The 14,386-nt window shown below is 36.9% G+C and overlaps 1 protein-coding gene across 21 annotated transcripts in view; it reads left to right on the top strand.

The window, feature by feature from the left end:
• The window catches only part of DENND1A (DENN domain containing 1A), a 568,035-nt gene that overhangs the window by 121,531 nt on the left and 432,118 nt on the right, over positions 1-14,386 (top strand). For 16 of the 21 annotated variants that reach the window (XR_007518642.1, XM_049895674.1, XM_049895683.1 and 13 more), the window contains one exon: positions 13,186-13,229. The exons of the other annotated variants lie outside the window; for them this stretch is intronic. Coding sequence is in view for 15 of the 16 variants with exons in the window: in XM_049895674.1 (XP_049751631.1) it covers positions 13,186-13,229 (44 nt within the window). In the remaining variant the exon portion in view is untranslated. The remainder of the gene's footprint in view (positions 1-13,185; positions 13,230-14,386) is intronic. 21 annotated transcript variants of the gene reach the window in all.

Genomic DNA, 14,386 nt, shown 5'->3' with positions numbered 1-14,386 from the left:
TTTACTTAATCAATCACCTTCCAGTTTTTGAAATGATGCTTGATACAAGCATAGAACACTACTTATATTTCAGGTAATTTCCTTGGGATAGATTCTGAGATGTGGAATTACTAGTGGTAGAGTGTGAACATTCTTAATGCTTTTGATACATATTGTCAAATTATTTGCCAAAAGGAGTGTTTGAATTTTTGTTCCCTTTGTTCTTTCATTCATTCATTATTTATGTTCTAGGCCCTATTCTAGGTGCTGGAGTTACAGCAGTGACAAAATAGTAAAATTCCTAGCCTTCATAAAGCATACATTCTGGTGGGAAAAAACAGACAATAAACACAGTAATTAAATAGAGAGTATTTTGCATGGTAAAATGTGCTAAGGAGAAAAATAACACAGGAAAAGGAAGTTAAGGAATTGTGGCATTGGGGAATTTTTATTTTAAATAAGGCAGTCAGAGAAGACCACACTGGGAAACTGACTAACTGGGAAACTAATAGCCTTATGGTTCTTTCCTTGATATCTGTCTGGCAGAGTGAAGGGCAAAGGCCATGAAGTGGGAAGCATGGATTGCATGTTCAAGGAACAGCAAGTAGACTAGTGTGGCTGGAACAGTGTTTTGAGAGAAGAGTAGTAGGAAATGAAGTCAGATAGGTGCTGGTGAAGGGTTAGGGAGGACATCATATAGGATGACCTGGCTTAAGTTTAATGGGACTACTCTGAGTCCTGTTTTGAGAATACACTGTAGGGGGTCAGGAGCAGAAGCAGGGAAACTTGTTAGATTATTGTAGTAACCTAGTTGGGAAGTGATGGTAGCATAGACAAGGGTGGTAGCAGGGGAGATGGAAAGAAATGCTCAGATTTTGAATATATTTTGAAGGTCTAATTGACAGGATTGCTTGACAGATTGGAGCTGAGATGTGATAGAAAGATCAGGAGTTAAACTTAAGATATCTGTTAGACATCCAAGTGGAGATATTGAGTAGGCAGTTAGATAAATGAGTCTGAAGTTTGTGGGAGAGAGCTGAACTGGAGAAATAAATTTGAAGTTGACAGTGTATGTTTGAATTTGAAGTGATGGGACTGAATGAGACCAGCAAAGGAAGGCATCGAGAAAGAAAAGGGAAGCAGTCCAAGGACAGCTCTGGTGCCCTCCCAGGGGAAGAAGTCAGCAAGGGGCCTGAGGAGAAGCCAGTGAGTCAGGAGAGTGGGATTCTGTGGAAACCACATGAAGAAATAAAGTATTTCAAGGTGGAAGGAGCAATCAATAGTGTAGAACGCTGGTTCTAGGTGAAGTGAGGTGAGAACTGAGGTTTGATAATTGATGTGAGCAGTAAGAAGGTCATTGGTGTGGCCATTGTTACAAGAGTAGTTTCAGAGAAGTGGTGGGGTGAAAGCTTGATTGCCAAGGGTTCAGGAAAGTGTGGGAGCAGAGGAATTGGTGACAATGATTATAGACAACTCTTTTGAAGAATTTAGCTATAAAGAGAAAGAGAGAAATGGGGTGGTAGCTTTGTTGAGCAGTAGGCTTAAACTTTTAAATATATACATGCAGAGATAACAACATGCTTGCATGCTGATGGGAAGGATCTAGTGGAGAGGTAAAATTAATGAAATGGGAGAATTGGTGGAACAATGTCTGAGTTGGTGGGAAAGGATGAAATCCTAGTTCACGAGTCAAGGGGGTTTTTGCAAGGGACACATACAGTTCTTCATAATAACAGGAGTAAGAGTCTGGGCTCAGAGGAGATATGGAATGGAGGTGGTGGGGGCTTTTGAAAGTTCTCTTCTGATTGCTTCTCTGAGGTGGCAGAGTGGCAAATAAGGTATTAGTGGCAATTGAGGATTGTGGAGGTTAGAGGTTTGGGGGGAGAGGAGAATTATGAAATAGTAATGGAGGAGAAGGAGGGAGTGAATGAATTAAGGAAAGCGTGGTATAATTACTGAGTAACATTTAAGTTCACTTAAAAATCTTATAGTTGTGTGTTTTTCTCCAGCCACAATCACCTGCAAGAATGCAGGTGGATGGTTTGATTTAACAAGGATTGTAGTTTTGCCAAGTGAGGATGACAGAGTAAGAGAGGCACAAAGTTGTTGAGAATATATCTAAAGGAACAGTTATAAAAATAGCATTTAATCTGGATAAGGAGGATAGTGAGGTAGTTTATGGTTCAACTGTAGAATTCTTACCTTCCATGCAGGATACCTGGGTTCACTTGTTGGCCAGTGCATTTCACACGTAGCCACTGTCCATCTATCAGTGTTGGTTTGCGTGTTGCTATAATGCGCAACAGGTTTCAGTGGAGTTTCCAGACTAAGAGGGACTAGGAAGAAAGGCCTGGTGATTTACTTTCAAAAATCAGCCAGTGAAAACCCTGTATATCACAAAGGTCCGGGTTGTAACTGATCATGGGGATGGTGCAGGACCAGGCAGTGTTTCATTCCATTGTGCCTGGAGTCACCATGAGCCGTGGTTGGACTCAACGGCAACTAACAACAACAAAAACAAGGAGAATGGTGAGCTGGTGAGGTGGATGAAGAACAGTGAAAAGACAGATAGAACATATATCCCTGTGGGATTCAATTGTTTGGAGGTGGAATACTACAAGAAGTGAACTAAAAAGAGAGGAGATAGGTCGTGGCTGGAAACTGGGATGCTTGAAACTGTGTTTTTGGGGTGGGTTACAGTTATTGGTAATGGTAAAGTTTAGGGTATGACTATGGGAGTGAGTAGCTGAGGTTGGGTAGAGGACAAGAGGATTGGCAGGGAATTGAGGATCATTGGCCAAGGAGTTGAGAGTTGAAGGATCATCTGTGTGAATAGTGAAATCAGCAAGACTGTGATAGGAGTAGTGTTAGAGGGCGTGACAGTGCACCAGGATCTGCAGGATTCAAGGAAGAGTAACCTTGGAATTAGTAGATGGCAACAAGGCAGAGAATGGCAGGGAGGGAGGTATGTAATCTGGTGACCTGAGGTTAAAATCTGGAGTTTTAGAGAATAAGGAGGAAGAATGGTTTGGAAGTGGCAATGGGGAACTGTAGGTGAACTAACCTACAGTTGGATTAGTGGCAAAGAGGCCATCTAACCCACCTACAGGCCACTGAGAGAAAAGTGGAGAGGAAACATGTACCACTTGAGAGGGCTAGCATTTGGTGGCAGTAAGAATATAACAACAACAACAAGACTGTGAAGGGAATTTATAGAGAAGAGATTGAGGATATTACTGCTGGCTGACCATGCGTTCTGGAAAGTTTCATGAGTTGGGGAGCAATTTTTGTAAGCATGCCAGCTTTGTTGTTCCTTTACCAACCTCATTTAAAATTCATCGTGCTTTTGATGGAGGAAATGGTTCTTTGTCCTCATAATTAAAAAAAAAATATTAGTGTGGTTTAACATTAATTCATGAAAGAATATGCAACTGGCTACATTTTAAAATTGCCATGCCTAAGGGTATGTTTTGAAAGAATCTGACTTGGATGGTGGAAAGAGGAGAAAGATGACCAAAGCATGTCAAGTGTTGTAGGAAAGTGAATTCATCAGACTGGCTAGATTTGGGTTTCATGTTTAAGAAATTGAGGTGAAATTGGTTGAGTTGGTCTTAATGGCCAGGCTAAAGATTTTTGAGTGTTAGGATTGTTTTATAACATTAATGTCTTGAAAAATGCTAAAAGTGAGATAAGACACTGTGGACACTGCTTCTCTACTGGTACAGAATAGGGCTAGGCAACCCACCCACCAGGCAGCCCTGGCTTTTTTCTGGAGGGGAGCGAGGCAGAAATTTGGTATAAGAAAGCCTCCTGGTTGGAAGGCATAGTGTGTTTCACTTGCATGGGTTTCAGCTATATCTAAACTGTATACATTAGTTTGATCTTGGGATTAGGATTCACAGTGTGGTTTCAAGGTACTTGGGAACAGATTTTCTTAAGCAGGAAAACATTTTCTTTATGTTCTTATTCACTGTTTAGCAAATGATTTTTTATAGATGATACAAGGATAATGTCTAGCCTTCAAAATTATTCTAACTTTTTAACGTGACTTTGTCTTTTTAATATTGTATTTATTAATTGAAGTGCATGCTAGCTACTTTGGAGTCATTTTATTTATATTCTGAACTTGGCAAAAAGAATTGAAATGGAGAAATTGGAAAGCTCTCATTCATAATCTGCTAAGGCCTATTTCACAACATGTTTTAGCTATTTGTCCAGATGTATTCTTATTGTTGAGTCACAATGAGGACTAGAAGATCAGTCATCAAATCAACAAGAGGATGTAAATAAAGCCAAAAGAGAAAAGCCAGTATTGTGTTCTTTGGAGTCTGATGGATGCAGGCTTGAATCCCAGCTCTGCTGCTTAATTCTGCTTATTTGTTCTTAGAGAACCTTACTTTTCTTATTTATAAAATAGGGATACATCTACTTACCTGGTTGTGACGATTAAATAAGATAATAAAATACCCATGGCAATGTCTGGCATACTTAGACATTCAGTAAGTGATAGCTGGCAGTATTATAATTATTACTGCAAAACTGTTTAGTTGAACGCTGTTTCTGAAACCCAGTATGCAAACTTAGGAAGCAGTGGAATTAACAAAAAGGTCCTTCAATTTATACAAAGATTCACCCCAAGGTTTCCATAAATCTAGGAGAGTCCCTAGTGCATTTGATGTTTACAGGCCATTAGCAAACAGCTGCCAAGAGACAAACTGTAGCTTAAGGATTTTAGACCCGCTGACAATGTAGAGAAAAACAGTTTCTGATAAAGTTATAACATCTCAGAGTAAGTAATAGAAGGGACCGGGAAAATTCTAATTGATTTATAAAAGTTTATTTTGAGAACATATATATTTCCAATTTGAAGCACACCTATATGTCTGTAGCCAAGTGCTTGCTTATTTCTCCAGTGGGGTTAATAATATAACAACGAATATTTATTGTGTGCTTCCTACATGCCGATGTAATATTTAGGAAGCTGTAGAACTCAAAGGCTCATTTTCAGTTGAGAATTTTGAAAATGGCCTTATCCGCTTGGAGAGGCAGGTATTTAATGAGTGTTTTTTTTTTTTCCTAGTCTATTATGCCCCAGATACTTGGTGGGTATTTATAATAGGCAAGACATTTTGTAGGTGACAAAGCTAAGTAAAATGTGGGACCTGGCCTCACAAAATACCTACTTACCATACTGTACTTTTCAGAAGGGCCCTTGTGGTATCATGGAATGACCCTTGGTCTAGTCTTGGACTCAACCTCTAGTCTGCCGCTTCTTCCTGGAAATCTTTGCTGACCTGCCGGGACTAGGCTAGATGCCCCTATACTAGGGTAGATACCCAGATACTAACCCTTAGCATAACACTTAGGTTCCCTATGTGGTACAAACGGATAAGCGCATGACTACTAGCTGGAAGGTTAGAGGTTTGAATCCACCCAGAGGTGCCTTGGAAGACAGGTCTTGTGATTTGCTTCTGAAATTGCTTGTTTAATATTGGGCCTATCAAATCAGAGTATTTATACCATGAATGAATACTAATTTTCTAACTTTGGACAAGCAACATTGTTGCTTTCTGTAACTATGATAATATTGATATGATAGTACCAATATCATAGCTTTGTCATGAAGATTAAATGAGAAGTTTTATATAAAATCCCTATTAAGTTACCTGTCACATAGTAAGTAGTCAGTCAGTAATGTTGTATTCAAGTAAATAATGAATTAAGTTCTCTCTCCACCAAATTTGACAGATGTAATAATATCTGTTTATGAAGATTGTACGTGATGATACCATGTTTGTAACACATAAAGGGCACAGCTGTCATCTGGGTTTACTCTAAAGTAATTACACACATTGGTATAAAAGTGCGACCCTCCTGTTACTCATTCAAAAATGTGGAGTAAAATAAATCTTAACTCAGAGAGAAGTTAAATGTAAGTCTGAGAGTGTAACTATTAAAAAAAAAAAAAAGACCATCTAATTTTGTTATGTATTAACTTGATAGATTTTAGGAATTAGTTCCAAACTTTGAACTAATTTAAGAAACCTTAAATATTTACATTTAACCAAAAATGAAAGTTGAAACCTAAGATTTTCAGCAGGGAAGAAGGTAAGCATGATTGAGCATATTCTTTTGACATTGTTTTCCCTCTAGTACACCCTCCCTTTTCCATTTTACAGTTCCCTTTGGAATTTTGTGTATGTTTGATTTTTGGGTTTATGTGATATGAGCTTGGTTAAGGATCAGATTTATATTCCTTTTGTAAATGAAATTAGTTATGAAAAACATTTCAGATTATCAGTAAGTAGTGGCAGTTGCTGCCCAAAATCTATCGACATTTTCTAGAAAAAAAGATGAAACTCCCTCGATTTTACTGCATGATGTCAGCGGACTCATTATTTGTAGAACAGCTGATGCATTTAGGACTTGTTGATTCACTTAATTGGTAACTGTACTACATTCATAACTTCAACAACTGAAAACAATAGGTCAGTGTCTGCTGTTTATGCATAAATAGGCACATCGGAGCGGGATATGTCTGAAGGGCAGAATATGTTAGTTTGAGAAGGAATCTGGTACATGAATGGTTCCATTGCTTTCCATACTGAGGTGGGTTGTGCTCTCCTTTGCTGAATAATGCTATTTGTGTTTTTATTACAGGTATAGATGGTGAACTGTTACCTATGTTATCAGGCTAGCTACTATGAATGTATGCATTTTAAATGCCAGTGTTAGGGGGGAAAAGCCATTTTAAACATGGTTTAAAATTGGTGAGGACTTCAAGTTTTGTGCCTTTTTACAGTCTTAATGCTTTAGAGCAAAACATTTATGCCTGGAATAGATTTTTTTTTTTTTTAAAGTGAGAATTCTATTTGCACATGGAAACAGAATGTTCATTTAAAGTACTGTGAAATTAATTTTTTTTTTTTAAGTAGTGAATTAGGCACCTTTCTAATTTCAGGGTAAAATCTACATCTTGGAATTCAGTATTTTCTTTTTTTTGAAATCATTAATTTTTCAATTTTAGAAACTTTAAAGGAAGACAATATGAACCATTTTATTTTTTTCTCAGGGAAAAGGAAAGCAGGTTTTTGTTTTTTTTTTTTTTTACTGTCTATAAAATTTGTAACATTCTTTTTAAAAATAAATTATTTTTAATATATAGATATTAAGTATTTATCATAAATTGAATAATTTACCATAAAAACTGTGTTTAATTAAAATGCTAAACTAATGATTCAGGTATTTTACAACAGAAAGTAAATGAAGCTGAATTTTTGTAGCTGTAATAGGTTTAATAGGCTACATCTCTGAAGCTCCATTCATTTAGTACGATCTAGTTTGCAATCATACTATCAAGAAACTTTAATTCTATATTATATTAAAAAAATGAACTTTTCTCCTTGAAGATTAAAAGAATGTTTATTTCTGAGTTTGCAAAGATTTGCGTTTGACCTCAAAATGTACAACTTCTCAGGCTATTTTCTCAGGGTCTACATTTGTAGCATATAAAGTTTTAAAATGTTACTCGTGAAAGAGTACTCTCGTGGACTTTTATCCCATTTGCAGCATATTCCCATCTTCTCATCTGGAAAATTAGTTCTGGTTACAACTTGGATTAAGGAGCCCTGGTGGTGTAATGGTTAAGCGCTCAGCTGCTAACCAAAAGGTTGGCAGTGTGAACTCACGCAGCCACTCTGCAGGAGAAAGACCTAGTGATCTGTTCCTGTAAAGATTACAGCTTGAAAACCTTATGGAGCAGTTCTACTCTATAACAAGGGGTTTCTATGAGTCGAAATTGACTCAATGGCCACAGACAACAACAACAAACACAGCTTGGATTAACACTTGTAGTTTCGGGGAGAAGAATACAGTATCTTAAACTCTATGAAATTTAACAATGAGATTCTATCATTAATAGCTAATTTTAAAGTCCCATTTTTTAAGGACAGTTTTTTTGTAATTACAACCTTTACATGTGTTCGATACATTGTTTCTTATTGACTGAAATGTCCTAGAGATAATGACTGGGAAAATTTAGTAGGCAGTAAATGTTTTCAGTCTTCATACCTGGCATGTTAAAAGTGAAAGCAGTGTAGATTCCTGTGTTAACAGCTAGATTTGTAGTTTCTTTTAAATTTCCTAAAGAAGAACTCCAGTTACAGAAGATAGTAACATTTGGTTCATTTACAGTTGTCAGCCGTTCATATAAAAGGAAGTCAGTGTATTTTTTTAAATAATTAATTAAGTGTTTCATGCCTTGACATTTCAAATGAAGTCATTGGTATGATACAGGAAAAGAGAAAAATAATTTGGTAGGAGGCGTGTGTGTGTGTGTGTGTGTGTGTGTACATACACTGGTTACAGATGTACCGATAAGCCCTCATACATAACCACAGTACTTTTTATGAATTATTTTGCATTTCTATTGTAAAAGATCTGTTTACCACGTTTTCTAGGAACTTTAAGCCTAAGGCAGAACTCAAGGTTTTTGGAGCCTGTGTAAAATAATTTATAGCACCTTTCTAATAAATCTTGCCCAAACTCTATTCTATTAATTAAACATCCTGTGGGAATCTGGTATATCTTAAAGATTTAAAAGTATGTTGTAGTAGAAGACTAGAAAACATTGAGATTGAAGAAAATTAGCCTTTCTTTCAAGTAAAAAACAAACAAATGAAAAAGTAAGACTGGTTTGCTCTTATCCTCAGTTTTTTTTCTCTGTGAAGACATAAACCTTTTAAGCATGGCCATGTCCTGTTCCTGAATGAAATTGTTGTGCTTTGGAGTCCTACACTCCATCAAGACACTTTAATTCTGTATTATACAAATGTCTGTTTCTGAAATGTCTGTTTTGAATATTGAAAAGCTCATTCTGGTCTTCAGTGGAAGTAGTGCACACATGTCTTTTAGGGGACAGCCTTTTGCATGGCCATGGTGCTGGGAGAAGTGGCACGTTGCATTGATGTGATGTGTGAAGCCTTGTTTGAGGGCCAACTGCTCTTTAAAACCTATCGGGTTAAGAGATGTATGGACTCCAGCAGACCTGTTGGCAAGACATTTTAAAATACAGGGTTTTTTTTTGTTGTTGTTGAAAAGTATTTTCCTGGGAAATGATGGCATTGATTTTTAAGTTTGTAGGAATCTATTACTTATGTTAGAAGAAATTACTGAGAGAGAAGAAAAATGAGAGAAGAGTGTGCTGTATACCACTATCTTGTGTTCCTAATTTTCTGTCAGAGGGACAATTCTTAGGGAAAAAAACTTGACATATGCTGTTAACTCTCTTCATACTGCCAAGCAGGTAGCCTAAGTGAATTGTTATGTTGCTTTCTTCCGTGGTAGTACTCTTATCTGCAGATTTTTGTGTTGAAAGTTAGCTGTTTGGTGACACTGCAGTTGGTGGTGAGAGTATGATTGTGAGAAGGTGTTTTGGAACATTAGCAATTATGGCATTGGATGGTGGATAAAGGAATAGATATATAAATATTAGACCAATACACAGTTTTCCAGTGTATATTATTTTCCATATAAAGATATAGAACATTTCATAAAATGTTCCCAGACCATTTAAAACTCAAAGAAATGCAGCTGACGCAATGAAATACATAGAGTACTTGTAAAAACATACAGACACGCAAGTGGATTGCTGCCAGACAGAAAATTTAAAGGCGGTTTGCTTAACTGCAGGGTGCTAGATTTTGTACATGTGCCATGCTGAAACTGTTAGTAAGGCGGGTGTTGTGTTGCTTGAGAAAAGCAGATTGTATTTGGCCCTTTTTAGCTCAGATGTTTCCAATGTCGATATTTTGGTGACATTATGATTGACTCAATGTGAAAAAAGATGATTTCTGCCTACTGGGTAAAATAGACATAATAAAAAAAGTCAAAGAAATTATTTTGTTTTTATGTGAATTTTTATAAAATGGCTTTCATAGTTTTATTACTTATCAGACTGAATCTTTGAGCTAATTGGATAGAACTTTCATAGGTTGACCTTTGGATTTAAAAGGCATTGCTTTTTTTTTTAAGTATTGCTTTAGAGAATGTAAGGACCCATGAAGTTTGCTTTTTATAAACTTCAGGGGCTAAGAAAGGAAACAAAAGGTTTTATGTTTGGATTGTAGTAAGTAATAATGCATGTATTATCTTAGAACAATTATCTATTAATAACTGTGATCTCACTTTAGGGATGGTCAGGGCAATTGAAGGCGTTTAGTTGATGGGTGTTTATTAGGTTGCCTACCATTAAGACTGGAAACCGTGGTGGCATAGTGATTAAGAGCTATGGCTGCTAACTAAAAGGTCAGTAGTTTGAACCCACCAGGCACTCCTTGGAAACCCTATGGGGCAGTTCTGCTGTGTCCCTTAGGGTCACTTTGAGTCAGAATCAATGCAATGGCCATGGGTTTGTTTGGTTTTTTGGACCATTGAGACAATGTTTAGGATGATGCAATTTGAATGGCATCCATCTAGGCATTGTGTCACCATTTTACCTTCGGTTAGTTAACATTAGTTAACATAGGTTGAGCTTTCTTTTCATTCAGGTTTCATTTTCTTTTTTTTTAATTCTATTATGTTGTAAAGGAGCCCTGGTGGCACAAACGGTTGAGCATTTGTCTGCTAACCAAAAGGTTGGTGGTTTGAAACCACCTAGAAGCTCCATGGGAGAAAGACCTGGCGATCTGCATCCATAAAGATTACAGCCAAGAAAACCCTATGGGGCAGTTCTATTCTGTCACCTGGGGTTGCTTTGAGTCAAAATTGACTTGATGGCGCCTAATAACAACAGCATTATGTTGTATATATGAATAAAATACATTAAAAAAATAAGTTTCTTAATATAGTTGGTCAAAGACATACTGACATTTAAAAACCTCCTGTCTCCTCCCTATAAACAAGAAACGTACTTATTTTTAGGAAACCCTGGTGGCATACTAACCAAAAGGTCAGCAGTTCAAATCCACCAGGTGCTCCTTCGAAACCCTGTGGGGCAGTTATACTCTTCCTATAGGGTTGCCATGAGTCGGAATCAAGTCTACAGCAACGGGTTTGATTTCTTTGGTTTATTTTTTTTTTAATTGAAGAATACACTATAAATTTCGATTTCTAATGTTCGTTTCCCTCACAAAATGGTGATAGAAAAATAAAATCTTTGGTTTTATTTCCATCAATATTTTGTGGTTTCCAAGAAGTACAAACTACTGTAAGAAAGAGGATATGATATTAAAGATTTATATGTGAGTCATTTCCATATGAAGTTTTCTGGTTGAAGAGTAAGTGTTAACCACATGACAATTGGAAGAAAAAGAATAAGCCTTATATTATTTTGTGACTTATCCAGCCGCTGTTTTACTGTGTCTCTTAGTGGCTTATAGCTGTGTTTTTTTCAGTCTCTGGACCAAATTTTAAGTCATTTATGTCTGTTTTAGGAATTGTAACCACTGTCCTCTTTTTATATCCTCCCTCTCACCATAGCGTACTTTCAGAGTTTTACTGGGCAACAGGTTGTTCCTTTGCACCCTGCTGGCTAATTTTTCTCTGTAGACCTAGTGCTTTTCATGAAACACTATCAGTGCCCTCTGGCCCCCCTATCTCAAGAGGCCCAAGTCCTTGTGTGGTTTCAGCCCTTCAGGCCAGAGATGAGTAATAGCTTCTTCACTAAACCCACCAGGGCAGCCCTCCACAGTATAGCAGGAGGCATTGGTCCAGAATTCTGCTAGTCGTGGTCTAGACATGTCATTGGTCCCTTCCCGGTAGTTGAAGAGGCGGGTAAAGAAAAAAAAATGGATTCTTAATTTTTAAGTCAATCAGAAGACACCCTAAGAGCCACAATGGTCTGAAGATAGTTTCAACTAATTTTTTTGCACAGCCCTTTTTGGGAAGCTCTACTTTTGGTGTGTGTGGCCTTTTGAGTATTGCTGCTTTTGTGAGTCTTGGATTTTAAAAGGTAACACTTATTGGCTTTAAATGACTTGAAAACTGTTACCTTTAGGATTTAAATGTAGAATGTGAACTCAATCTTAGTTTTGTCCCTTTTCGATTATCCCCTGAAGAACAATTAACCACGTTTTATATTGTGGCTTGGAGGGTTTTAACTTTAACGTGGATTCGCTTTCATAGAGATGTAAATTGGGTGTTCTAGTATGAGTCTGAATTGACTTGATAGCAATGGGTTTGGTCTCAGTTTTTTAGTGTACTTTAAAAGATAATTATGAAAAATGGGTTGTGTATGTTCTGATCGCTGTTCAAGGGGAGACTCTCAAATACTGTGTGTTTCATAAGCCTTTTCCATTGATGCATTATTTCTCAGATACTATTCTGATCACTTCCCTTAATGTGCCTCTGAGCAACTAAATCTTTCTCTCACTGGAAAAGATTGAATGTTCTTCTAATCAATAGCAAATGGGGTGCTAATAGCTTTTAATTAGTACGCTTCTGTAGTGATTGACAGATGATGGAATTGGATTATTTTGGAATTATGATTTAAGAACCAAGTGACTCCTTTAGTAGTTCCATTTTAAATAGGTGGCCATGAAAGGTATTTTCATCCATGTGTTTTTATAGTTTCTGAGCAGGTCTAACTATGTCAGACAGAACATAATTTCTCATATCCTGATATTTTATTTACGCTAACAAGCTAAAAATATACTGTTTGGTTCTGTTTTGAAGAAAACTTCACCTTGGTTTATCAGTATTTTCAAAAGAATTCAGAAACATTTTGGGGAGGGTATGTTTTATTTTTAAGAGCAGAAAGTTTTGTATTTGTTCCTTGAAAGGATTCTCTCACTCTCCCTCCTCCTAACCTGAAACTGGTGTTTAAGGAGGTTTATAAAGTGCACATCTGTAACTATGTAAAGGAGCCTTCTGATTAAAGAAGAAAAGTCAAAGGAGGTTTAAGACTCGTTTTCTCTGGAAAAATATATTGAGGGCAATTTGCAGCTGGCAAGATTTTTGCATTAGGTAATGGTCTAAAGTTAACAGTAGCATCAGGTCTTTAAAATTTTTCTTTTTTATATTTCTGGAGGAGGGTAATGGGAGTGCCTTGCCGAGTCCTTCCTTGTGCTCATCAACATAGCAGCCTCAGCTGCCCCCCTTGGATCCCCTGCCAGGGCTGCTATCATCTTCTGATCAAATATTAATGTGTGATCCTCTGCTTGCTCACTAATCCAAAGCCAATTAATATTATCTGTCAATTATTTACAGACCCTGAGGTGCAGAGGCAGTTCCCGGAGGACTACAGTGACCAGGTTCGGAATATGCGTAATTAATTTTTTACATGACAAAATTTATTTCAGAGTTGTTCAACATATTATTACTGTTCTTTTTACTGAAAGAGATAAATGAATTTTTAGAAGGGAAGGGAAGCAGTAATTAGGAACCAAGACACAGAGTAAAACATACTGTAGTAGGATTGAAAATATTTGGTGGTAAATTTGGGGTGTTACCTTCAGGGGAGAAATGCACAGAACGTAAGGAAGAAAATTTACCACCCATTTTACTTTTTACTTTGAGGTATGCTGCAGTCTGCAATTCATCAGGAAATTGTCTTTGGATTGCTGGTGAATTTTTTTTTTTTTTTTTTAAATGCTATTTAAGCAGGCAAGAAACAGAGTAACAAAAAAGGGGGGGAGGAGAGGAAGGTTTAAAACATTGTTGAAATTTGAAACAGATTATGAAACTATGTGTTATGGAAGGGCTAGAAGGTCCTTAGGGTGAGAAGGGTTCTGATGGTGGTGGTGAAAGTTAAGGCTGGCTGGTTGGTCCTGCTGTCTCAGGTTTCCTGCATTCTGCAAGCGTAGAATGGAGTGGAAGGCTCTGTTTTACTAACAACATAGTGCTGAAGTTCTGCTGTTTCTCTACTCTTTGTAATTAGATCTGTTTTATGCATTTGGGATTCTAGTCTCTATCTTGAGAAATATTAGAGATGTTTTGTAGCTTTCTGGGGCACCTTACATTTTTAATTCAAATATGCAGTTCGGTAGGCTTTTTAAAGCAGTTTTGATATAAAAGTATCCTTAATTACACCGAATAAAAGAACTTTATAAAAACTTTTACATGTGGGATATTGTACACAACACAAACTAGTTTCCGAAGTGTATATATTTACTTTTGTCTATCCAAAAAAAGGGTTGATGTGGGTAAGTACAATGGGATAGAAATATCCAGAATGATAATAACACCTTTGCAGAGTGGCTCGTTGTATAGAAAGCAAGGTATCTGATGTGTCTTTGTGGATACAAAGGACATAATGTGACCAGGAATATAACTGGATAATCACTAGAATGAGATGCTTTGTGATGTGATTTTATTATACAAACACCCAGCAGAACTGCTATGGTTTGCTTTGTTTTTGATCTCAAGACTTTTAAATAGGATTTTAAAAAACATTAAAATCTTCCCACTC

This window comes from Elephas maximus, chromosome 9, assembly GCF_024166365.1.
Source record: "Elephas maximus indicus isolate mEleMax1 chromosome 9, mEleMax1 primary haplotype, whole genome shotgun sequence".
NCBI lineage: Eukaryota > Metazoa > Chordata > Mammalia > Proboscidea > Elephantidae > Elephas > Elephas maximus.
The sequence above is the reverse complement of the archived record's forward strand: the minus strand, read 5'-3'. Positions and strand labels throughout refer to the sequence as shown.